The 21,500-nt window shown below is 44.7% G+C and overlaps 1 protein-coding gene across 18 annotated transcripts in view; it reads right to left on the bottom strand.

Moving 5' to 3' along the window:
- Window positions 1-21,500, bottom strand: part of Ncam1 (neural cell adhesion molecule 1) — a 251,628-nt gene that overhangs the window by 32,405 nt on the left and 197,723 nt on the right. For 5 of the 18 annotated variants that reach the window (XM_070038460.1, XM_070038453.1, XM_070038468.1 and 2 more), the window contains exons 9-15: window positions 18,781-18,810; window positions 14,343-14,493; window positions 13,578-13,762; window positions 12,996-13,092; window positions 12,264-12,434; window positions 10,677-10,808; window positions 9,572-9,586 (exon numbers count right to left, since the gene is read on the bottom strand). In XM_070038460.1, coding sequence (XP_069894561.1) covers window positions 9,572-9,586; window positions 10,677-10,808; window positions 12,264-12,434; window positions 12,996-13,092; window positions 13,578-13,762; window positions 14,343-14,493; window positions 18,781-18,810 — 781 coding nt within the window. The remainder of the gene's footprint in view (window positions 1-9,571; window positions 9,587-10,676; window positions 10,809-12,263; window positions 12,435-12,995; window positions 13,093-13,577; window positions 13,763-14,342; window positions 14,494-18,780; window positions 18,811-21,500) is intronic. The other 13 variants (XM_070038458.1, XM_070038459.1, XM_070038471.1 and 10 more) reach the window with 3 other exon arrangements.

The raw sequence follows: 21,500 nt of genomic DNA, 5'->3' as shown, positions 1-21,500 counted from the left end.
GCACTTGGTTAACCACACCAATAAGCATTAGCTACCACTGCAACAACATTGCACATTAAATTAATTATTAACATCAAGGAGTGTAAACCCTTGTTTTGAAATGGGGAGGTCTTTCTCTCAGGACTCCTGTCAAAGTCAATCCTGGAGAAAGTCAAGGGAAGAGAAAGAGGGGGTGGGGAAGGGAGGGAAGGGGAGAGAGAGAGAGGGGAGAAGGGAAGGAGGGGAAGAGAGAGGGGGGAGGATTGTTATTCACAAATTCCAGAAATATCTCAGCATCTTTGGGAAGCAAGGACGGTGAAACAGGCCATGGATCACCAAGTAAAAGTCCTGAGATTGTGAACCCTGAAAGAACAAAGGATTGCATTAAATCAAGGAACGTCATCTCACGTTTCCACTAGTGAAGCCAGGAGATGGAAGCTGAGCTGCAGGAAGCCGGATGGATGCAGCCCAAGGGAGGTGGACTGGGAGGTGCTCACCTCACTTCACCACATCCACAAGGCTCTTGGCTTTGGTGGGGCTCCCCAAAGCCAAGACACACACACAAAGGACAAGGCCGGTGCTGCCTGGGAGGTAGTCTCCTTTTGGTGGTTGACATAATGATCTGTTGACCCTGAAAGGCAAAAAAGGAGTCTCTGGCCCAACAAACTGATGGTCTGTCATGAAACAAATACTTGGAGGTTTGAAGCGATAGCCCCGGATGTGTGGCTGAATTTGAAATTTACAGTGTGGGGAAAAAAAAGTAATGTTCCTGCTTGCATCTGTCTATGTTGTTCTTGGACCTTTCTTCTGTGCTATATTCCCAATTGAAACGGAATGACCCTGACTGCTTAGCGAGGGTATTAGGTTTTTCCAGCTTAACTTTCACAGGCCTGTTGGGGGTTTTGGCAAATAAAGCTTAGAGAAAAGGGCAAAGAAGGGAGGTAGAAAGTAGTCTTTCTGCCCAAAGCATGCTGCTGATTAAAAATAGAAACGTTTCAGCCAAGTGACATATCCCCTTGTCACTATGAGCTAACAGAACCAAAGCTCCTCATTCTCCGTTCAAGCATGCGCGGCTGAGATGATAGATGGTTGAGCACTTTCTCTTGGTGTTTTATTTGGGGATACCTCTATTCCCTCTGATCATAAGTAGAGCGAGACACACACACACACACACACACACACACACACACACACACACACACACACACACATACACACACACATGGAAAGGTAGGAGATAACTATTCTATATTTTCAACCCTGAGAATGTGACTTGGCATGACTTTCCTCACAGCAGCTTTGCTATTCACGTGTGTGTGTGTGTGTGTGTGTGTGTGTGTGTGTGTGTGTTTCATGCTGTCTGGTTGCTGAAGAACATGCTCATATTAAATGTGGGCTCCTGCTCTATCGTGAGTAACTCTCCTTTATCTCAATATCAGCTAGGCCCTATGGTTGAAAACCAGACAGGCAACGAAGCTTTTCCCTTGGATGTCACCACATTTCACCTGTGGTCAGAAAGTTCTGGTGCTTAACAATTAAACACTCATCATTCCTCCTTCAGGACAAATATGGAATTAAGACCGTGTTTTACTGACACACGCGACCATGCGACACAGAGACACACAGTCATGCAGATTCATCATGTAGCTTTCTCCCATTGTGTGAGATACACACTGTAGCACAGGCGACACAAGGACAAGAGGGACACCAAACAAGAAAGGGTGTTGTTAGCTGCACTGCTTTTCCAAATGCAACAGTAAAATAAAACGAATCCAGACCATATCTGAATTAAACGCGGGCAAGCCTGCTGTCACCTGTGCTGCTCTGCTCACAAAATGAAACCTCAAAAGCATCTGGGATTAAAATTCCTTGCAACACACACACACACACACACACACACACACACACACACACACACACACACACACACACACACACACACACACACACACACACACACACACACACACACACAGAGCCAAGAAATCAAACCCTTAGCTGTGTTCTGCAGAAGAAAAAGGAAAGATTTCATCCAACACTCAGAACCAGAAATCTCTTTTCTCCCTTGTTTAATTATGTATCAGAAGCTGGGCTTTCTGCTTCTTGCCTTCTCACTCTGACTGCTTGTACGTGGGATACGTGCCGTTTGTGCTCTACACCCAGAGATATTGTAAAATCTGAAAGCCCCACCCAGCTTTAGCCCCTGAACACTGCACATGTCTACACATAGTCCTATGGCTGATCTGGCTTCACTAGAGTGTTGTAAATACCAGCCCATAACGGGTGATGGTCTATACTTAAGTATCAGGTGTCCATGATAGGAAAAAACCGTATCATCTGAGTTTTGAGTCTGTTGTCAAGAACAGAACTCCAGTTCTTTAGCTTGACTTTAAACTAAGAACAAGCCTGGGCTAGGTGTCTTTGGTCTATCACGGTTGCTTCCTTCCTTCCTTCCTTTCTTCTCCCTCTCACCTTCCCTCCCTTTCTTTTTCTTATACCACCCGAGCCATACTTCTACTTCCAAATTTTTTCTGGTTTATTGGAGATAAGAAAGAATCTCTCTTAAATTTACCTGCCCAGGCTGGCTTCCTGGATTCTTGGATCTCAGCCTCCCCAGAAGGTAGGATAACAGGTGTGAGCCACCAGTGCCCAGCTGGCATACCACATTTCCAGCACTGAGAAAACCTGAAGGGCCCCTGCCTGCATGTTCTCTGAGTACTCTGATACAAAGGCAAGCGTGCTTTCGAAGGCATCCACTCCTCCCTTCTTCACATCACCCCTAGCATATGTGGAAGAGCCATTTCTTATTTCTTCCTTTGTGCCGAGTTGTTTTGCAACTCTACATAAGTGTGAGTGCGTGTGCATGTGTGTTGTGTACATGCATGCGTGTGTGTTCCAGTGTGATTTTCCTGGTCTTCTCTATTTTGTAACATGAGCCTCAATTTGGAAAAGTCTCCTGTGAACTGAGTATTCTAGAAATAATCCCCCCTGAGCTGTTGAGGATGACTGGTTTGCTCTCTTGGCCAAGCAGATAGCATGCATAGGAAACCACACTAGGCTAGGAGCCTGCATGCATTCACAACTGTTGCTTCTCATGAAAGAAAACATGGGGCTGTGTTTCCACCCAGAAGTCTACAACAAACAGCCATCAGAGGTAGCTTCTCAGCGATGTACTCACTAGACAGCTCTGCAGTTGTAAGGGCAGGAAGAGGCCAGGTTGCTACGGAAACATGAAGGGCAGAAAGGGCAAAGAAAGGTGAAGGAGGGAAGGGAGACAAACTCAAATCTGTACGCATGTGCGTATGCATCTATATATTTTATATGAGCATCATGAGAAAGAAAAGACATGAGATGGCGAAGCTTCCTTCTTCCCTGATTTATCAATATTAATATAAGTATTTTAAAGAGATCTTCAGAGATATTTCTTACTGACAAATGACACACAGCAAGTGATAATATATCCCCCAATTACTAGCATTTACTATATGTATATGTGTCTATATATATATATCAAATTATATATATATATGTATATATATATATATATATATACACAGATATGCAGAAGCTATCCTTTATTTTAGGGATGAGCGATCTAAGACTGAAGGACACATGGAATTGCATAGGAAGAATAGAAGTGCTGGGATTTGAACCCAGTCAATCTGGTCCAAAGCCTGAGCTCCTTTTTGCTAAAGAGGAGTGGACTGATGAGGATATTTCTGAGTCAAAAACATGGCATTTGGACTTGGGGCTTGAGTGTCCTGAAGTGGAGGGGGAGGAGACAGAGGCTTGGGCTGTACTAAGCATAGCGCTAGCCGGCAGGACCACCCTGCCTGCATTCTCGCTGTGTGTGCCTCTCTGAGCCACTGTTGGCATTCCAGCCCACGCGTGCTCAAATGTTGTCTAACTTTGCTTTATTTTTTCCCTCTAGAAAACTAGGTTCAAATGCCAAAGGGCAGCAGGCCTGGTGTGCTTTCTTCTGTGGATGATTCAAGGCAATCAAAAGACAGGGCAGGAAAGAAATGACTGGAAATCAGCCAGCCTCTGCCAGGTTGAAGAAGCCAGAGCATGACTGGTCTCCATTCCCACTGGGTCAGTGGTACTGATCCAGGGTGAACAAGGCTTACCAATTTGAAAAAAAAAATGCTTGTCGAGTTTGTTGTTTTCTTGATGGGGGTGCATGCTGAGTAAGCGTTTATTCGATTTTAGAGAGGAGAAAAGCAAACCTCCCTTGCAAAAGGTTAAATAATTTGTGGAGGCCGTGACTGCCAAGAACATCTGTAAGCAGACACTTTATTTTCCTATGAATATTTACAAGAAATGTATGTGTTTGCGGAGAAAGTGCAAGCTACGGGCCTTACTAACTAATGTCAATGTTGGAAATCCAACTGCGCCAATTAAAAGAAAGGGTGAAAAACCTAATACCTCAAAAGCATTTTGTATGACCCTAAGGAGCAGATATGTGTATATATATATATTTTTTTCTGTAGTAAATTCCTTGAGCTTCTCCAAATATCACATTCTAGCCCATGAGAAATCGTGGGGATGGCTGGCCTCGGCAAATCCAGGGAGGCTGTCGGCAGGGCTCTCCTGTTGACTCCTCTGAATCTGACAGGCCCTGTGCCTATTGCTCTTTTCCTTGGCTTCTCTAAAGTCTCAGTGATTCTCCTGGTAAAAGAGTTAACATTAGGCCGACAAACTGTAGCTGGTGGCAAGCAACCTGCAGAGAGACAGATGAACAAAATGATACTCACTAGCTGGCGAAGACAATGGAACAAAGGTAGAAGAGCCAGCAGGAGCCACTGAAGAAAGAAAAATGAAGATTAAAAAAGGGGGGAGGGAATTGAGGGGAGAGAAACAGATCGAGAAGGCACATGGATACTGAAGAAATAGAAATAGCAGTCTTGGGAATGACAGTAGGAGAAGCTGATGCAAGTTCGAATTAGGAAGAGAAACTTCATGCATGGAACAGGTGGCCCACAGACCAGCACAGGGCACAGCTCTCTTTTTAACTTCAAACCAGGAGTCTGAGCGTCTGCCAAGCCTACTGTTCAGGTAAGGGAATGGGCCAGGAACAGCTGCACGGCCTTAAATGCTGGCTGAAAATGAACAACTAATTCGGCAGGACCAGCTGGCTCCACAGGATCAGAGGGACAGCAAGAAAGGGAATCTGATGGTCCTCAGCAGAGAGGATTAAAATAAAAAAGACCAGTTTTCATGACTGATTCTTCGTATGTGTCTATAGTAGGCACATGTTTATGTCCATGGTGCACATGTATAGCAAAACATACATGCCTTGCTTAGCTCTGTTTTTAATAACTAAATGAAATGAATAAACCTATTCTTTATGACTGGGTGAGGTCTGTGATCACATGTTATGCAGAAGCCGTCCCTGGCTTGTTTGTATATGAAAGATACAGCTGCCCTCCAGCATGTTCCCTATAGAATAAGACTCTTTGGAAGTTGCTATGGCACAGAATGCATACACTGTTCCTACCATTCTTTCTCTCCTGCAGGAAAAGTACATGAAAAAGAGAGAGGGCTAATCAAGTTACACTAAGCATCTTTCTGCATGGAGGGTGTTAGACATTGCATACTTGGAGAGATATGGATACTTGACGGATCTTTTCTTTTCCACTGGCAATGTCCCTTTGGAGAACTAGATGAAAATTTGGGAAACACCAACCTCTTTCCAACATCACCTTAGTATGGTTTGGTGATTCCATACTTCCAAGGTGTAGGTATCTGCTTAAACCCTCAGGGTACAATGTCACTGGAATCAGAGTAAACAGGATACTAAACTGTCGTGATCAGACAGCCTGATTCATTCTGGTAAAGTCCTCTCTCTCTCTCTCTCTTTCTCCCTCTCATAAGTTGGCTTGGATTGTTTGCATAATTCATTCATACTGTTCTAGAAAAAGGGTAGAAGTTTCTGTGTTTTAATCACATATAATACATCTAAAGTATACTTTCATATGCCACATAGTGGACCCCATTTAGAAACAAAAAATATCAGGGTACCTCTTTTTTTTTTTTTAAAGTAGAGACTATGTACCCTCTGTATCTGGAAAGAACTGGTCTATTTTGCTGAACAGAAGCAAATGAAGATGTAACTTTCAGGCTTTGAAATTCTACAGGTGTATGGTTCAAATAGGGAGATAGATAAAATTATGTAGTTAAGTTGTAAATAGTTCCAAGGGAAGAGCTCCTCTCAAGGCAAAATGAAGCTATGAGCTTAGCACTGGAGGGTCTTGACAGCATGTAGGCATTTGGCTTAAACAATGTGAATCAGCAACATTTCCCCAGGTTAGAGTTTATCTGGGGTTTTAGAAGCACAGCTCCCTCATTCCCTTCATGCACACACAGGAAGTACACACAAAGGAACCTCCAAACAGGTAAGCCATGCACGCATACAAGTGGGGGTCCTTGAGTTATTTGTGACTGCTGCTGGTTTGACCTGCTTTTATAAGCCTATGTTATTATATGGGGAGAGGGGGAGTCAATTAAGTAACCCAGAGAGAAACCTCCCTTTATTAAGACTACCCCAATAACACTTCCCAACTCAGGGTCTTGCAGACAACAACTCTGTCTGGCATGTAACACCTGCTGGCCATGTGTTTGCATCTTTCCCTGGGGGATGAGGGTCAACTCAGGGGGAAACTCCAGGGTGAGCCCACAGACCTACAGAATAAGGTGCTCAGCACTATTGGTTCCCAGGCTTGATTCAAACACAAAGCTCAACAGAAGGGTGATGTGTTCACCTGAGCTCAGGCATACTCTGAACCTTCCTTTTTTTTTTTTTTTTCCATCATGGGGGTTGAACTCTGGGCCTGGGCACTGTCCCTCAGCTCTTCAGCTCTACCACTTGAGCCACAGTGCCACTTCTGGTTTTCTGGTAGTTTCTTGGAGATAAGGGTTTCACGGACTTTCCTGCCTGGCCTGGCTTTGAACTGCGACCCTTAGATCTCAGCCTCCTGAGTAGCTAGGATTACAGGTGTGAGCCACTGGTGCCTGACTACACTCTGAGCCTTCTGAGGAATGGGAGGAAAACTCCGAGAAAGGCTTTCCTCACTACCTTCTGTGAAGAGGCTGCCTGTGTCACAGCAGTGTGGCACACTGGCATCATCTTTCTAGGGGTGGCCCTTCTAAGGACAGGTCTGGGCATCAGGAGACCAGCCCTGGGCAAGTCCCTCCAGGCAGTAACTCAGGAAAGCTTAGGAGAGACCACAGTCAAGTTCTCCTACATGAGGTAATGTTCCCACATTTTTACTGCCTCATCCCTGCCAATACTGTGGGACAAAGGTACATTCGACTCCAAGACCGTGTGTGTGTGTGTGTGTGTGTGTGTGTGTGTGTGTGTGTGTGTGTGTGTGTGGGGTGTGTGTGTGTGGGGTGTGTGTGGGGTGTGTGTGTGTGTGTGTGTGTGTGTGTGTGTACTGATAGTGAGGTATGTATGAACTCAGGACCTCATGCTCTTGCTTGGCTTCTTTGCCCAAGGATAGCACACTACCACTTGAGCCACATCCCCACATCTAGCTTTTTGATAGTTAACTGGACAGAAGGGTGTCATGGACTTTTCTTCCCTGGCTTTGAATCATGGTCATATCTCAATGAGCCACCAGCACTGGCTAAGAATTTTGCTTTTGTTTTAAAGAATTCTTTAAATACAACTTTATTATGATTGAGAACAACTTACTGTGCCACATTCATGATCACATTTATGATCTATGTGGATGCTACTAGGAATCTCAGCTCATGATGCACCTTCATACTCTTAGACAAAGGTTTTTCTCTCTTTTTGAAAAATGATTGTGCCAGACCTGGGGCTTGAACTCAGTGCCTGGATGCTATCCCTGACTGAATTTTTTGCTCAAGGCTAGCACTCTACCACTTGAACCACAGCTGCACTTCCAGCTTTTTTGGTGGTTAGTTGGAGAGCCTCATGGATTATCTTGCCTGGGCTGGGTTTGGATGGTGATCCTCAGATCTCAGCCTCCTGAGTAGTTAGGATCACATCTACTACCAGGGTCACACTGGCCACCAGCACTAGGCTCAAAGGTGTTTTTTTTTTGTTCTTGTTTTTTTTAAAGTAAAACTAAAGCAAACAATTAAAGCAAACACTTTAAAATCCTGACTTTAAAAGCAGCCTCTGCTATATGAAGAAAACATCTCAACTTTATATAAAGGCCTGGTCTGGCAGAGCGTGAAGATGTGTCCGACTGCAGCTCCAGGCACTGGGGACATAACCAGCAGTGGGTCTCAGCCCAGCCTTCCTCTTATTCATATAGCAACGCCAGCATCTACTTGTGGATCACCTCTCAAAGAGAAAGAACTTGAAAACTCTGTTAGGGCTTACTAGAAGAATCTAGAAGGAAGGAGCTGTTCCTTCTGGGCTCCTGTGGGGGCACAGCTGCCAGCCGAGAATAGGCTGTAGTCCTATAGCTACATGCTCTCCTTCCCGCCCTGCACCTGCCACTCTGCCACCATCTTGAGTTAGTACTTTCAGACGTCAGCTTGGCTGAGGTAGATTTTATCTAGCTCAAAAAAATAATCTCAGAACACCCACACTTTGTGAACTTGGTTTTTGCTGTTGTTGCAGTATTTCAGAATACATTTCAACAGGGAAGTTTTCCTGAATGCCTTTCTTTCTGGGTCTATCTGGGTGACACTTGGCTCCACTCCTCCTTGTGCTCAGCTTAGGAAGGAGGAGCCAGGCCTCTGTGAAGGAAAGTTTGGGGAGTCTGTGTGTAGACTGAGGCATCAGATAACTTCCTACAGCAACAGGTCCATTCTGTGTACGCCTTGTTTCCTGTGTCCTGCATGTGTAGCCTGTATAATTAGGGTGCCATTTCCATGGGAATTCTCTCCCTCTCTATGTGAGACCAGCAGAGTTGTAAAGTTAGCAGATCAGTTTGTTCCAAACACAGAAACACATGTTACAAGTTATCTACTGCTAACAAACAGAGATGACTGGAACTGAAGGTTTAAACCCTGAACAGTTTCCTGCCGGACAAGCTTCATGGTGCACTTTTTACCCTGGCAGCTGCCACAGGGGCCTCCCCAGCCAGTCTTGCTATTCCCCTCTAACTACCCACCGACAGACAGAAACACAGGGAAGCAACTGCGTTCTAGACTTTTCTATCCTAAAAGCAAAATGTGGAAATTTCTTTCAGGTTCTTTTCTGCTTGAAGGTAGACCAGGAATCCACAGCTAGCTCTCTGGTATCTTGGCTAAAGGTAAGGAAGTGCTGTAGCATGTTACTCAGGAACCATCTGCACAGTCCACCATGCTTGGCTCAGCAAACGTTATCTTTGCCACAGGGTAATCATCACACGCAAAAATTAATAAATAGACAATTTCAAAACACACGGAAGTTGCATGCTCTAAAACAAGAAGTGTTAGCCTCTCGGAGGAACCTACAGACGTTAACAAGGGCACAACTAGACTAAGGTCAGTGTGGTTAGGGCCTAGACAGCACCATCTATGTCAGCCTCTAGGGGACAAAAAAAGGGGACCAGAACTAAATTAAGAACTAGAACTAGCAGATGTTAAGGCTATGGAGACAGGTAATGAGGTATGAAGAGGCACTTACGTGAAGGAGGGCTATCTGCATTTTCCATGGTTGGAACACAGACGAAAAGAAAAGCCAAGAGACAGACCCAAGGGGTGGGGGAGGGGGGGAGAAAAAAATAAGATGTAAAAGAAATGAACAGAACCTGCAGAGCACATGGAGCTGGAAAGGCAAATTATCAAATTACGTCTAATCCAGAAAGAGGCAATCAATCCCTGCAGAAGGAAGACGAGATGGGCTATTCTACTTCTGGGATGAGGTAAGGTGATTCCTTTGCAGCTCCCTGGCTTAGAAGGCCAGCAAGCAAAGGGTTCTCTCATGCATGTTAAATCCAGGGGCCAGGGAGAGCCCAGGAGCTCTGTGGAAATCAAGGAGTCCAGGTACAGCTTTGTCTTCATCCAGACAGACTCACGAGCCTCTCAGGACAGAAACTCTGGTGGGTAGAAGGACATGGCCAGGGCAGGGCTTATCTAGTGCTGCGAAAAGCAAGGGCAAAAGCTGGGCAGGCATGGGTTAAAGAAAGAGAGGATGATAAGGGGAAACAAAGGCAGCCCTGAGCAGCACTAGGGAGAAGCAGCTCTCTGGAGAGAGAGATAGCCCATGAGGCAGGTAAACTGAATGCTCCGGTGGGGGGTGCTTGGGGGGGGGTGGAAGAGGGAGCCAAACATGTCCAAGGCCAAGGCTGTCCTCTTCCCTTTTAAATGCTGGGAAGTCTGTTCCTGCACACGTATCTTACAGTAATCTGTTTTCCTATGGCATGCCCGCCAGGACTTAGATGAATTGTCATCGTCTCTATCTTCTCCCTTTAAGGCACAGGATGCTCGGTATATCTGTAGTAATTCTCTCGAATCCCTCCAACTCACCTGCTGGCTTTATTCACTCTCTCTTCAATACTATGTCAGAGGGAGCACCCCCTGGATGTTATTAGCCTCCCCAACCCCTTTAAGAAAGACAGGGTAAGAGGACTGTGTGTTAGCCATCCCTGAGAGCCAAGTGGGCTAAGTGGGCAATCATGAGCACAGGGACCTGAAAGACCAAAAGCTGTCTTCTGACCAGCTCAGGGTCCTGGCTACGCACAAGAAGAGCAGAGGTGAGGGTGAGAGGCAGGGCAGCTGGCTTTACTTACGGACTGGCTGTGTCTTGAACTCAGAGGCTGCGCTGATCTCACCCAGCCCCTTGCCGTTGAGGGCTGCCAATCGCACAGCGTAGGATGTCTCAGGCTTCAGGCCCATGATGGTGACAACACCCTCCATGTTGGCTGTTGTGAAAATATAGGACAGATCACAAAGGGTGGAAGGGTACTGATGAAAGGCTGCTGTGGAAAATAGTATAGCGGTACCATTATCCGCATTTCCAATAGCAGCATTCACCATAGCCAAGAAGCAAAAGCAAATCTAAATGTCCCACCATTAGTAAATAAACGGATCCATGAAATATACTAAAGAGAAGCAGTGGAATACTATTCAGCCTTGAAAAGGGGATGAACACTTGACCCATGACACCATGGATGAACCCGGAGGGCATTACGTGAAATGAAATAAACTAGAGCCAAATGGACAAATATTGTACAATTCCATCTACATAAGACACCTAAAATGATCAACTGCAGGAAGTGGAACCATGAGTACTGGGGACTGAAGGTAGGTGAGGAAATGGGGAGCCATTATTTCAAGGGCAAAGAGGTTTGGTTTGGGATGACAGGAAAGTTCTAGGGGCCAGATAGGAGCGATGGCTGTGCTTTACGCTAATGAGTTTTAATGCTACAACTTAAAAATGATAAGATGTAAAGCTTATGTAGGTTTTACAACAATAACAAAGCATAACAACCCTAGAAGCAATTTTAGGATAAAAAGAAAACCATAAGACAGGAAAATGTCACAACTTGAGTATGAGAAAGGATGGTTTTCCTCTGTCTCTGGTCCTGATTACATAGCAGCTCCTCTTAGTCCCTCCCTCCCTCCAGCTGTCCAGGAGTGGAACGATCCATGGAGGTTTCACTGCAGACAAAGTCTCAGGAAGATTGCTTGAGACCTGGCTCTGGATGGCTGAGAGACCCGTATTCCTGCCAGTTCCTGATTACACCCTAGTTCCCCCCTACCAGACAAGGGTTACACTACAAGAACACAACATTGAGTTACCACAGTGAAACTCCAAAGAAGGAGTCAGATATAGATCTATCTGTTGTCTGCTGCTCTGGGTTCAGATCTTCCAATTGCAGTAAAATCTAGAAGACCTTTTCAGAATCTTTAACTTGAAAGATAGCTCAGGATTGCCTTGAGAGCAGATTTTCCCTCATCACCACTTGTTTATTTGGTTCCTGTCATAATTACATGGCAGCTCCTGGGTACAGATACCCAGGCAGGACTGGCGAGGCATTACAGGTAACAGATAGGGCCACAGCAAGAGTAACCTGTACTCATCCGGCTGTGTTCAGCATCTATGCGGGGCTTCTGCTTAGCAAACGGTGGAGAATAGGATGTCAATACCAGCAGTAGAAGGACAATAGCTCTCCATCAAGATCTGACTGTGGTCCTAATTCTTTAGCGACTCAGATGGGGGTGGCAGATGGTGACATCTCTCAAGTTGCAGAGCCATGTCACCAGACTCCAACAGGAAGCTGTGATATGCTGAATGCTGAGCGTGAGTGCACTCCCTCAATACCAAGGACCAAGGTGATCAGTCCTCCAGTGGACCCTCTCCCTTCCCCACTCACCTTCCTTGGCATCGTACCACTTGAAGTGCCACACTTCTTCACCCAGCGCTCTCCACTCAGCCTTGTATTTGAGGATGGGGACTCCACCCGTGGCCTCTGGCTCATCAAACTGCACCTGTGCTGTACTGGAGTATGGTTCCACTCCATCGATGGAGGGTGAAGATGGGGTGTCTGTGTGGAAAATACAAAGAAACCCAGATGAGCAGCACTTCTTCTTCTTCTTATTTTTATTTGGTGCTGGTCCTACTGCTTGAACTCAGGACCTGGGTGATGTCCCTGAGCTTCTTTGGCTCAAGGCTAGCACTCTACCAGTTGAGCCACAGCTCCACTTCTGGCTCTTTTGGTAGTTTATTGGAGATAAGCAAGCATCTCAGACTTTCCTTCCCCAGGCTGGCTTCGAACTGTGATCCTCAGATTTCAGCCTTCTTAGCAGTCAGGATGACAGGCATTAGCCATAAGCACCCAGCTAAGCAGTACATTGAATCACAAAACATATTTCTCTCATTTCTGTGCATTCTTGGGATTCCTGTTATCTGTCTTCTGTCCTCCTAGCCCATTTCCCCACCTGATCCTCTCCCTGATTCATCTCATGCTTAGATCCTCACACCTCCAAGACTCCCTGCGTTTCCTGACCATCTGGCTTGGTGGATCCTGGTGCTTTCTTCTTCCTGCAATCCTGGTACCCGTGAGGTGTCTTTGATGAGCAGCAAGGGAGGGGCGAGTGGCACTCACCTGCTTGAACAAGGATGAATTCTAAGGATTCCTGTCCAATGCGGTTCACTGCAGTACAGTTGTAGTTTCCAAAATCATTTTCAGAGTCTGGGGTCACCTTTAGAAAGAAGGAGGCAAGTCTTTTGGTTATGTTTTGATAAAGCACAAATCATTCATTCCAGTCCCATAGACAGGACCAATAGTACAGCAGAGAAAAGCAGTTTCTTCTCCAGCTAATGGTTCCCCGATTTAGAATGTGCCAAGGAAGCAAGAGAGATGTAAGTGGCACTCAAAAGCTTATCCAGCTAGGCATCTGTGGCTCATGCCTGTAATCCTAGCTACTCAGGAGGCTGAGACTGAGGACTGTGGTTCAAAGCCAGCCCAGGCAGGTAAGTCTATAAGAGTCTTATTGCCAATTAACCACCAACCCCCCCCCCCCACAAAAACCTTGGACATAGAACTATGGCACAAGCGGTAGAGTTCCAGCCTTGAGCAAAAAAGCTAAAGGATGGCACCTAGTCCCTGAGTTCAAGCCCCAGTACCTTGTATACACACACATAAAAAGCCTTTTCCACCCCGCTGTACCCCCCAACCTTGACATACCTCCAGATAGCTGGCTGAGGGGGTGTTGTAGATCTTGATATTGCTATAGTTGGAGCTCGGCAGTAACTGACCATCTCGGAACCAGGAGATTGTAGCACTGGGGTAAGCAAAGACCTCGCAGGTGATGTTCACCTGGTTCCCCTCCCATGTGTACACTGCCACAGGACCCTGTAGCTTGGGGGCATCTGCAGTGAGTTAGAAACAACAGCTACCAGAATGATCACCACTATAGGAGCCCTCCACATCCTGTCTCTTGGCTCTGGGGAAGCAGATGTGTCTCAAAATGGAACTGGAGGGCTGGGAATGTGCCCGAGTGGTAGCATGCTTGCCTAGCATGCATGAAGCCCTGGGTCTGATTCCTCAATACCATAGTCACAGAAAAAGCCAGAAGTGGGGCTGTGGCTCAAGTGGTAGAGCGCCAGCCTTGAGCTGAAGAGCTCAGGGACAGTGCCCAGAGTTCAAGTTCCATGACCAACTAAAAAAAAAAGGAAGTGGAGGCAGGTATGTTTCAGCGTTCCTGTGCGCATGCGCTGGACAGGAAGGCTCAGGATGGAAGGCCTGTAAGAAGGCCCAGGGTGGAACCTGTGGTGGTGCCTTGGGAATATGGCCATGAAACATCTTAGGGCCACCTGCTATAGGAACACGGCAGAGCTCCTGGGAGGTGTGTGTGTGTGTGGGGGGGGGAGTGCAGCTGAGGTCTAAGCTGTGTCCTGATCCTGCCCTACTCCTCCCACACTCCCTGGAGTCTGTCCTGTTCTTCCTTACATTGCACTTCCAGGTACATGGACTGTGAGTCCTGGCCGATGGTATTGCTGGCCGTGCAGATGTACTCGCCGGCGTCCGTGTACTGGATGCTCTTCAGGGTCAGAGATGACACGCGGGCGTGGCTGCGTACCACCATGTGCCCGTCCAGAGTCTGTCAGGAGGAAAGGCACAGCGTCAGAATCAGAGTGGGGCAAAGGGCCACGGCAACGTGGGGGCTGGGAGACTAAGCTCGTCTGTGACCAGTCTCCCTCACCCCACCCCCCTTTTAAGTTAACATCTAATCTCACTTAATAGATCTCCTCCTAGGGAGGCCCTGGGAACACCATGGAAACCTGGGTGTACCCAAAATGGCGTGCGTGGGGGCACTTAGGTATTTCAATTGGCCTGAACTAGGTGGGTAGGTTAGGGGGGGGTGGTGAAGGCAGGCTAGGTCTACCAAAGCTGTTTTGTTTGGGACATGTAAACGGAAACAGCAGCCCTGGCCAGCAATGGCCCTGGCTCATGAGGTTTGGGGGGAACCTTCCTTTCATCCTTTCCTTCCAGTTTCTCTACCTCCCATTCCATGGTGCATGTACGTGTACCTGGAATTTCTAATACTCCCAATGTAGGAAACTGTGCAAGAGAAACTGACCCCCCCCATCCTTTTCCTGAAGATGCCTCTCTTTCTTCGATGCTAATTTTTTTTTTTTAAAGGGAAACAATTCCACTTCAAAAATGGAAGTGTCAACAACTCCAAGTTTAGGAGCTGTTGAACAAGGGGGACCAGAGTTCCTTCTCCAGGGACACTGGCACAGACAGGCCTAGGCAGATCTAGGAAGATAGTCACTAACATTTCCTAGTCTTGGACACTGCCATTGGCTTCCTGGGTCACTGGATGCGATCAAGAAGAGAATAAGCACATGACCCTTAGGCACTAGGCTCTAGATTCCCTCCCCTGCTTTATCATTGTTAAGTAAAATGGCTGCTGACTCCAGTAGAGTCTAGGCATGTGGCTTTAACCCAAATCCTCCAGGGGGCTGGACAGCTGAAGATTCCTGACTCCTTAGCGGCTGGGCCACCTTCTTATCTCTAGCGTATAATGTTCTGTAAAGATGGACGGGAGGGTACTCTGTATCTGGCATCTGCCATACATTGGGGTTTGGTCTTCAGAGAGTGAGAGGACCTCTGGGGTTCTGTTGCTTTGGAAGCCTGGGGCCCTGAGTCACAACACCCTGTAGCAGATAGCCTGGGAATCTCAGAAGCAAGGCAGAACTGGCCTCGTGCTGCAGTTTCACTAGCTCTGTCATAAGCAGTGCCTTTTACTCTCAAGGACAGATCTCGTCCCCATCATATATCCTACCTGGAAACTAGAACGTGCTGCCCAGCAAGGGGAGAAGAACCAAGCAAAATCATCACCACCCATTGCTGTAAGCACCTCTTCTCTCTGAGATGAACGCCCTGGTGTTCCCATTGGACCTGTAAATCTAGGAGACTGGCCAGCTCTGAGAAACTGCATCCCAAGAGATGGTACCAGTTAATGCCAGCAGACAAGTGAGGAGCCCTAGCTAGAAGAGCCTTGAGACAGATACTTAGGGTGCTGGAAACCTTGTGCCTCTTCTACTTGGATACTGGCAATGCTGTCAGTCGAGCCCAGTGGCTATTTTCATATGCCAAACCCTAATCTTTACCTGTCAGTAAAGATTAGGGATATCCAGAGCATGTAGCCATCGCTGCAGGTATCTCTAAAGGGCTGGCCTGATCTACTCATCATTCTATTTTCCCAAGAACAGCAGAACGAAAGGCAGAGGAGACCTGAGGTCCATCCCTGGCTTGGGCAGCCGTGAGATGAACTATGATTGTTTGTGACAGACTGGATTTATCCTGGGGCTGCTGTACATGCAATCCTCAGAAAGCTCAGAGAATATTTCCACTTGGAAGAGAGATAAAAGAAGGTCAAGTAGGAAGGAGGGCATTAACAACAGTACTCTGTTGGGCAAAGGATGAGCAGTCTTTACTCAGAATAATCTAGAAAATGGTTAAAGAGAAGCTCAGGAAATGGATGTAGGGACAGCCAAACTCTTTTCTTTCTTTCTTTTTCTATCTGATCTCTTTCCCCAAGTTTCTCATTTACTTCTGTTGTTAGGCCAGTAGGCGGTGCTCTGTGGAGAACAAATTTGCATTTTCTGGTGGCTTGATGTAGGTTTGATAATAGAGCTAATTAGCCAGGTGCCCAGTTTGGCCTTTGAGGATATGTAGATAGACTATCTCTCTCTGAAATGTTTTACTCTTGCTTCAGGACAAAGGCAGGCTGTGCCACCCACAAGACATCCTGATCAAAAGTTATGCTGACCATGCTGGCTTCCCCAGAGGGAACAGACGAGCTCAGGGTGAGAGTGAAGAGTAAAAAGATCATTCTGATTGAGTATTGATGGCTCCTGCCTGCAATCCTAGCTACACAGGAGGCTGAGATCTGGAGAGAATCATGGTATGAAGCCAGCTGTAGCAGAAAAGCCCACTGCTACAATAATCAGCAAAAAAGTAAGGTTGGAGGCATGGCTCAAGTGGTAGAGTGTCCACTGAGCAAGAAAGCCAAGTGTGTATGAAGCCCTGATAAACTGTATCAGCAATAATAATGATCATAATGATGATGATCATACTAACAATGATAATGGTAAATAAAGGGAAAAAAGATCATTATGGCCAAAAGATTTTTTTTTTAGGAAAAGGAAATATATCAAGCACAGTGATAGTTATTATTCTCTTCTCGTCCATCATTTTTGTCTTACTTCTTCCAGGTGAAAGTGTTAAGGCTTTTCAGCATTTATAGAACAAAACTGTCCATAACCCCAGCTTTCTTTGACTGTCATATGGCCTATAGTCTTCATCTCTGAACAAGACAAATAGAAGAAAATGGAACTTCTGATCCTCAATTATGTCCAAAGTGAAACATCCAAGGTAAAGTTACTTCTGAAAAATGGAGTGTGTGTGTGGGGGGTAGGGTGGGAGAGAGGGTGTTGTGTGCTTTCTTGGGAGTAAACTGGCTACTTCCACTTGTACTCACAATTCTCTTAACATCATCTTAATGCTCCCTGATAAAATTTCAGCTTTTTGCTTATATAAGTCTAGATCAGAATGACAGGGAGAAGTATAAGGTAAAGCAAATGAAATCATCTGTTCTTGAGCTGCGTAAGACCCATTGATCATTCACCCTTCTCCTCTCCTTTCCCCAAGCCCAACAGGGCCAACACTTTTGGGCAATAAAACATCCAGCCTGTGACAGCACTGAATGATTTCTGTGTCAGGGGAGGAGAGCCTTTCAGTGAGGACATGTCCTGAACTATAGTCCTTGTAGCATCAAGGGAGGTTTGTTCATGTGCCCCTGCAGATACTAATGTCCACGCCTGGGCAGGCACTCAACTTTTAAATATTAAGAATCATTAAATATTTAAAGCCTTGACCTGAACACATGCATTCTGTATTGTAGAACGAAGGATCACTTTTTTTCCCTAAATTAAAATACAGACTCTATAGGACCTTCTGTGTTTATAGTTTTACAGTGTGGAGGTCTCATTTGGAGAAACAGACAAAAGCAACTTCAATTAAAAATAAAAGTCTTTGTAGATGAGATCCTTGAACTTCCTTTAAAGTAGATCACCTTTCTACTTTTATACTAACCAAGGAAAAGATGGTGGGCATGATTGGACATGGGGTCTTGGAATGTAAGCAATGAAAATTTAAGGTTAATACTGAGTTTCAGATGCAAACAAAGTCCCCCATTACCTAGTCAGAAGCAAGCAGGCATAGAAATTTCAAAGGCTAAAGGCTACTGACTTTATATAACATAAAGCCATTTGTACCAATCATTCCCAATCTCATCAATTTATTGCTCTATAAAAATAACAGATATGTTTAACAATTGGGGTAAACCAACAAGAGATGTCATTTGTGTTGCTTTTGAGATGAAATGTGATACGATCATTTGACTAAGACCGATTATTATAAAATAAAGTGAGCGACAAGATGAGTTGAGCTGCCAAGGAAGGGGCTGAGTGGGTTTTCAATCACTCACTTTGTGACTTTATGGTCCAAAGCCACATCTATTGTGTGAGAGTAAAGAGGTAAAAAAATCATCATTTCAAAATGCCTGGCCTGGGAATTGGACAATTTATATCTATCAATATAATTACCTGAATATGATTTTTTACCAGCACCAGTGAGAGAATAAGATCCCATTTTAGGATATAATAAGGATTTTGGTCATCTACTCCCAACATAGCTTGCTTGCTCGTTCTAAAAACAACTAAAACTATTACTAAGTAAGGTCTAGCACTATGGTCCTATTCCGTAATCTAACTAATGTACTAATTAGTTTAGCATGTCTGGTTATTCACTGTAATGATGAGTTAACGCTGCAATGCTTTCAAAACTAAAGACTGGCTAGTGGTCAGGTAAGCTATACCTCTTGTTTCTCTGGTCGAGTCCACGAAGCCTGGAGAGAACAAGATATAAAACACAACAAGAAAGCAGTAAAATTTTACAACATGTTGCTTCAGAGAAGTGATGCACTATACTGCATTCCGTGCACATGCAGCTTCTTTTCCATTTTGAACTGTTTCTAAGGCCCACTTTCCGTAGTGTGTTTGTTACCCGATTTAATCAAGGCTTTAGATTACGTTCACCCCACCCCCCCACTAATGAACATTATCTCGTGTAATTCCAAGATAAAGGGATTCCTCATCTTTGGTAGATATAGATACCAGAAAACAGCAGATATATTTTAGACTTCTTTATAGTGATGTTACTAGTTCTAGCCACATATTCTAGAAGTACTAACAGAACAAATTGCTTCCTTTGAATTTTATTCATCAGCTTACCACAGATATATGAATACCATTTTATGCTCATGCATTGTATTACTGCATGCATTTTATAAAAAATAAGTTTTTATTTGTTAAAAAAGGAACAAAGCAAGGAGCAGAGAGGTACATTAGGAATGAGAAGGATGAAGTCTCTAAGGATACCAAATGCCCAGGGGCTATGGTAGGCTCCACCCCTTCAAGGCAGGCAATGCTAGATGGCTCACAGGCTGGAGCCTGTTCCATTGTCATTCAACATAGTATTCTCCAGGAAGAGACACTTAGATGGAGAGAGTTTTCCACTCACAACTAGATTTTTTTTTTGCCTACTCTTTTGTTTTGTTTTTCGTTTTTATCCAGCACTTGGGTATCTATTCTGCTTACGGGTTTTTCCCTCTGTTTTCATGCTGGGAGTCAAAGACATCAAAGCTGCATCATTGTTTTTGTGAGGTGGCATACATGTCTAATTGTCCCTGACGTTCAGATGGAGACAGGACAGAAACAAAGATGCTAGTGACATGGCACACAATCTGGGGAACGAAAACGAATGAGTGAACAGTTAGTAAGCCCACAAAATGCAAGGAGTTCTGGTGAGAAATGAAGATGGAGATGGCTGGCTTAGATTTTACAGGATGCTGGAATGAAGGAGAAAATGAGAACAGGGGAGCATGCACAGACAAAATAACAGGGCCAACACGTCAAATGTTGCCAATTCCACATCACTAATAAGCTTGTTTGTCACATGCCAGGGCTGCATGAATTGAGGTTGTTTTTAAGGGAGTTATGTCACATGAGGTTGGTTGTTTTTCAAGTCTGATTCATCTGTGTCCTTCCGAAATCACCACAGTTCCGTGGCTTTTAGACTAAATGGTTGCTAATGACATAATGCTTCTAATAGCTTGACTTCTACCTGTGTGCCTGGTAGAATGATGATAAATATATTCGTCTTAATAATTTAGTTGGAGGTGTGGTCTATTTTAAGATAATCTGATATGCAAATATGTACACTTAGGAAAATCACAGGGTGTGATTACTGATGTTCCCCAAACGGTTCATTCTAGGTTGTTTTAAAAAAGTATTCCTATGTTTTATTGCCTTGCACACAAATCTACAGGTATTTGTACATAAACTAAAGCAAAACACTCCTATAATTATCTCAAATGTTCCCTGTTATACACTTGCCAACACCTCAGATAAACCAGATTCTGATTGCTTGACGCAATCATCTCTACCAATGTTTAAAATCAGGCACTAAGCTTGTACTGACTGAGATAGTCTTTCCAGTGAAAAGAAAGCTCCAGTTTCCCAAGAATCCAGAATTTCTAAAATGTTATTTGCAGATACTCTGTTAGCTCAAGCTTCAAGGTTCACAAAATGCCTTTATTTCTATCAGTGTCTTCTGATACCAAGCCTTCAACCCCCTCTCCTTCTTTCTCTTACTCATATACCTTTCTTTCCTCATTTCAAAGGCACAGAGGCATTCAAATAAACATGGATTTTTTTTCCTGCCAAGGATTGAGTATGTAAGTCATCACCTCTAGCTCTCGCTCAATATGCAAATGGTACCTGGAATTTAGCAACAGTCACTCAAACACCTGCGAATATTTGTGATGAACCCATGTGGGATGATCAGTGAAATGACACAAATGCACAAACTTTCTGAAGTATTACGAAGAACTTCATGAACATCCTCCAGCTGATCCATTATGATGTCCATTTTTTTTTTTTGGTCAAGATAATAATGACTACTTAGAATTGGACCAACTTTTGGACTTCTGGTCTACCTTAATGATCTCAGTGATCTAACCAACTAGAGTTAACCTTACCAGTTGCTAACCTAAACTGCTTCAATCAGATGACACTTAACAGATTGATAATGACCATTCTCAATCCAGTGATTAAACTTGGTCCAATGATATAGTCAAAGATTAGGTAGGGCATTCAGACACCCAGTATTACTTCCAGCTTATTCTCTTCTTTTTCAATGAAGAACATTGATATTCCATTAGAAAGCCACTGTGTGTCTCTAGAAGAAAGCCTTTTCTCTCTTTCAGTCAGAAGAGTAACATCAGACTCATTAATGTAAGACAACACAGCTTTAATTCACATATATTGTAACAAACTTTATTCAAGGAGTCTGTACCTCACCCAAATTGCTATCTGAATCTTAAGAGAGCACCTGTGGTGCTAGGGGACATCATGTGCTTTGCCTTGAGTCACTTCCCAGAGGGAAGCCACTGCGGTCTCTTAAGGAATATGAACTTGACCTTTCACCAGTCAATATCTACATCAGTGATTTGAGCAAAGATATTTCACATAAGTG

This window comes from Dipodomys merriami, unplaced genomic scaffold (genome assembly GCF_024711535.1).
Source record: "Dipodomys merriami isolate MVZ:Mamm:240054 unplaced genomic scaffold, mDipMer1.0.p SCAF_29, whole genome shotgun sequence".
NCBI classification, from domain to species: Eukaryota; Metazoa; Chordata; class Mammalia; order Rodentia; family Heteromyidae; genus Dipodomys; species Dipodomys merriami.
The sequence above is the reverse complement of the archived record's forward strand: the minus strand, read 5'-3'. Positions and strand labels throughout refer to the sequence as shown.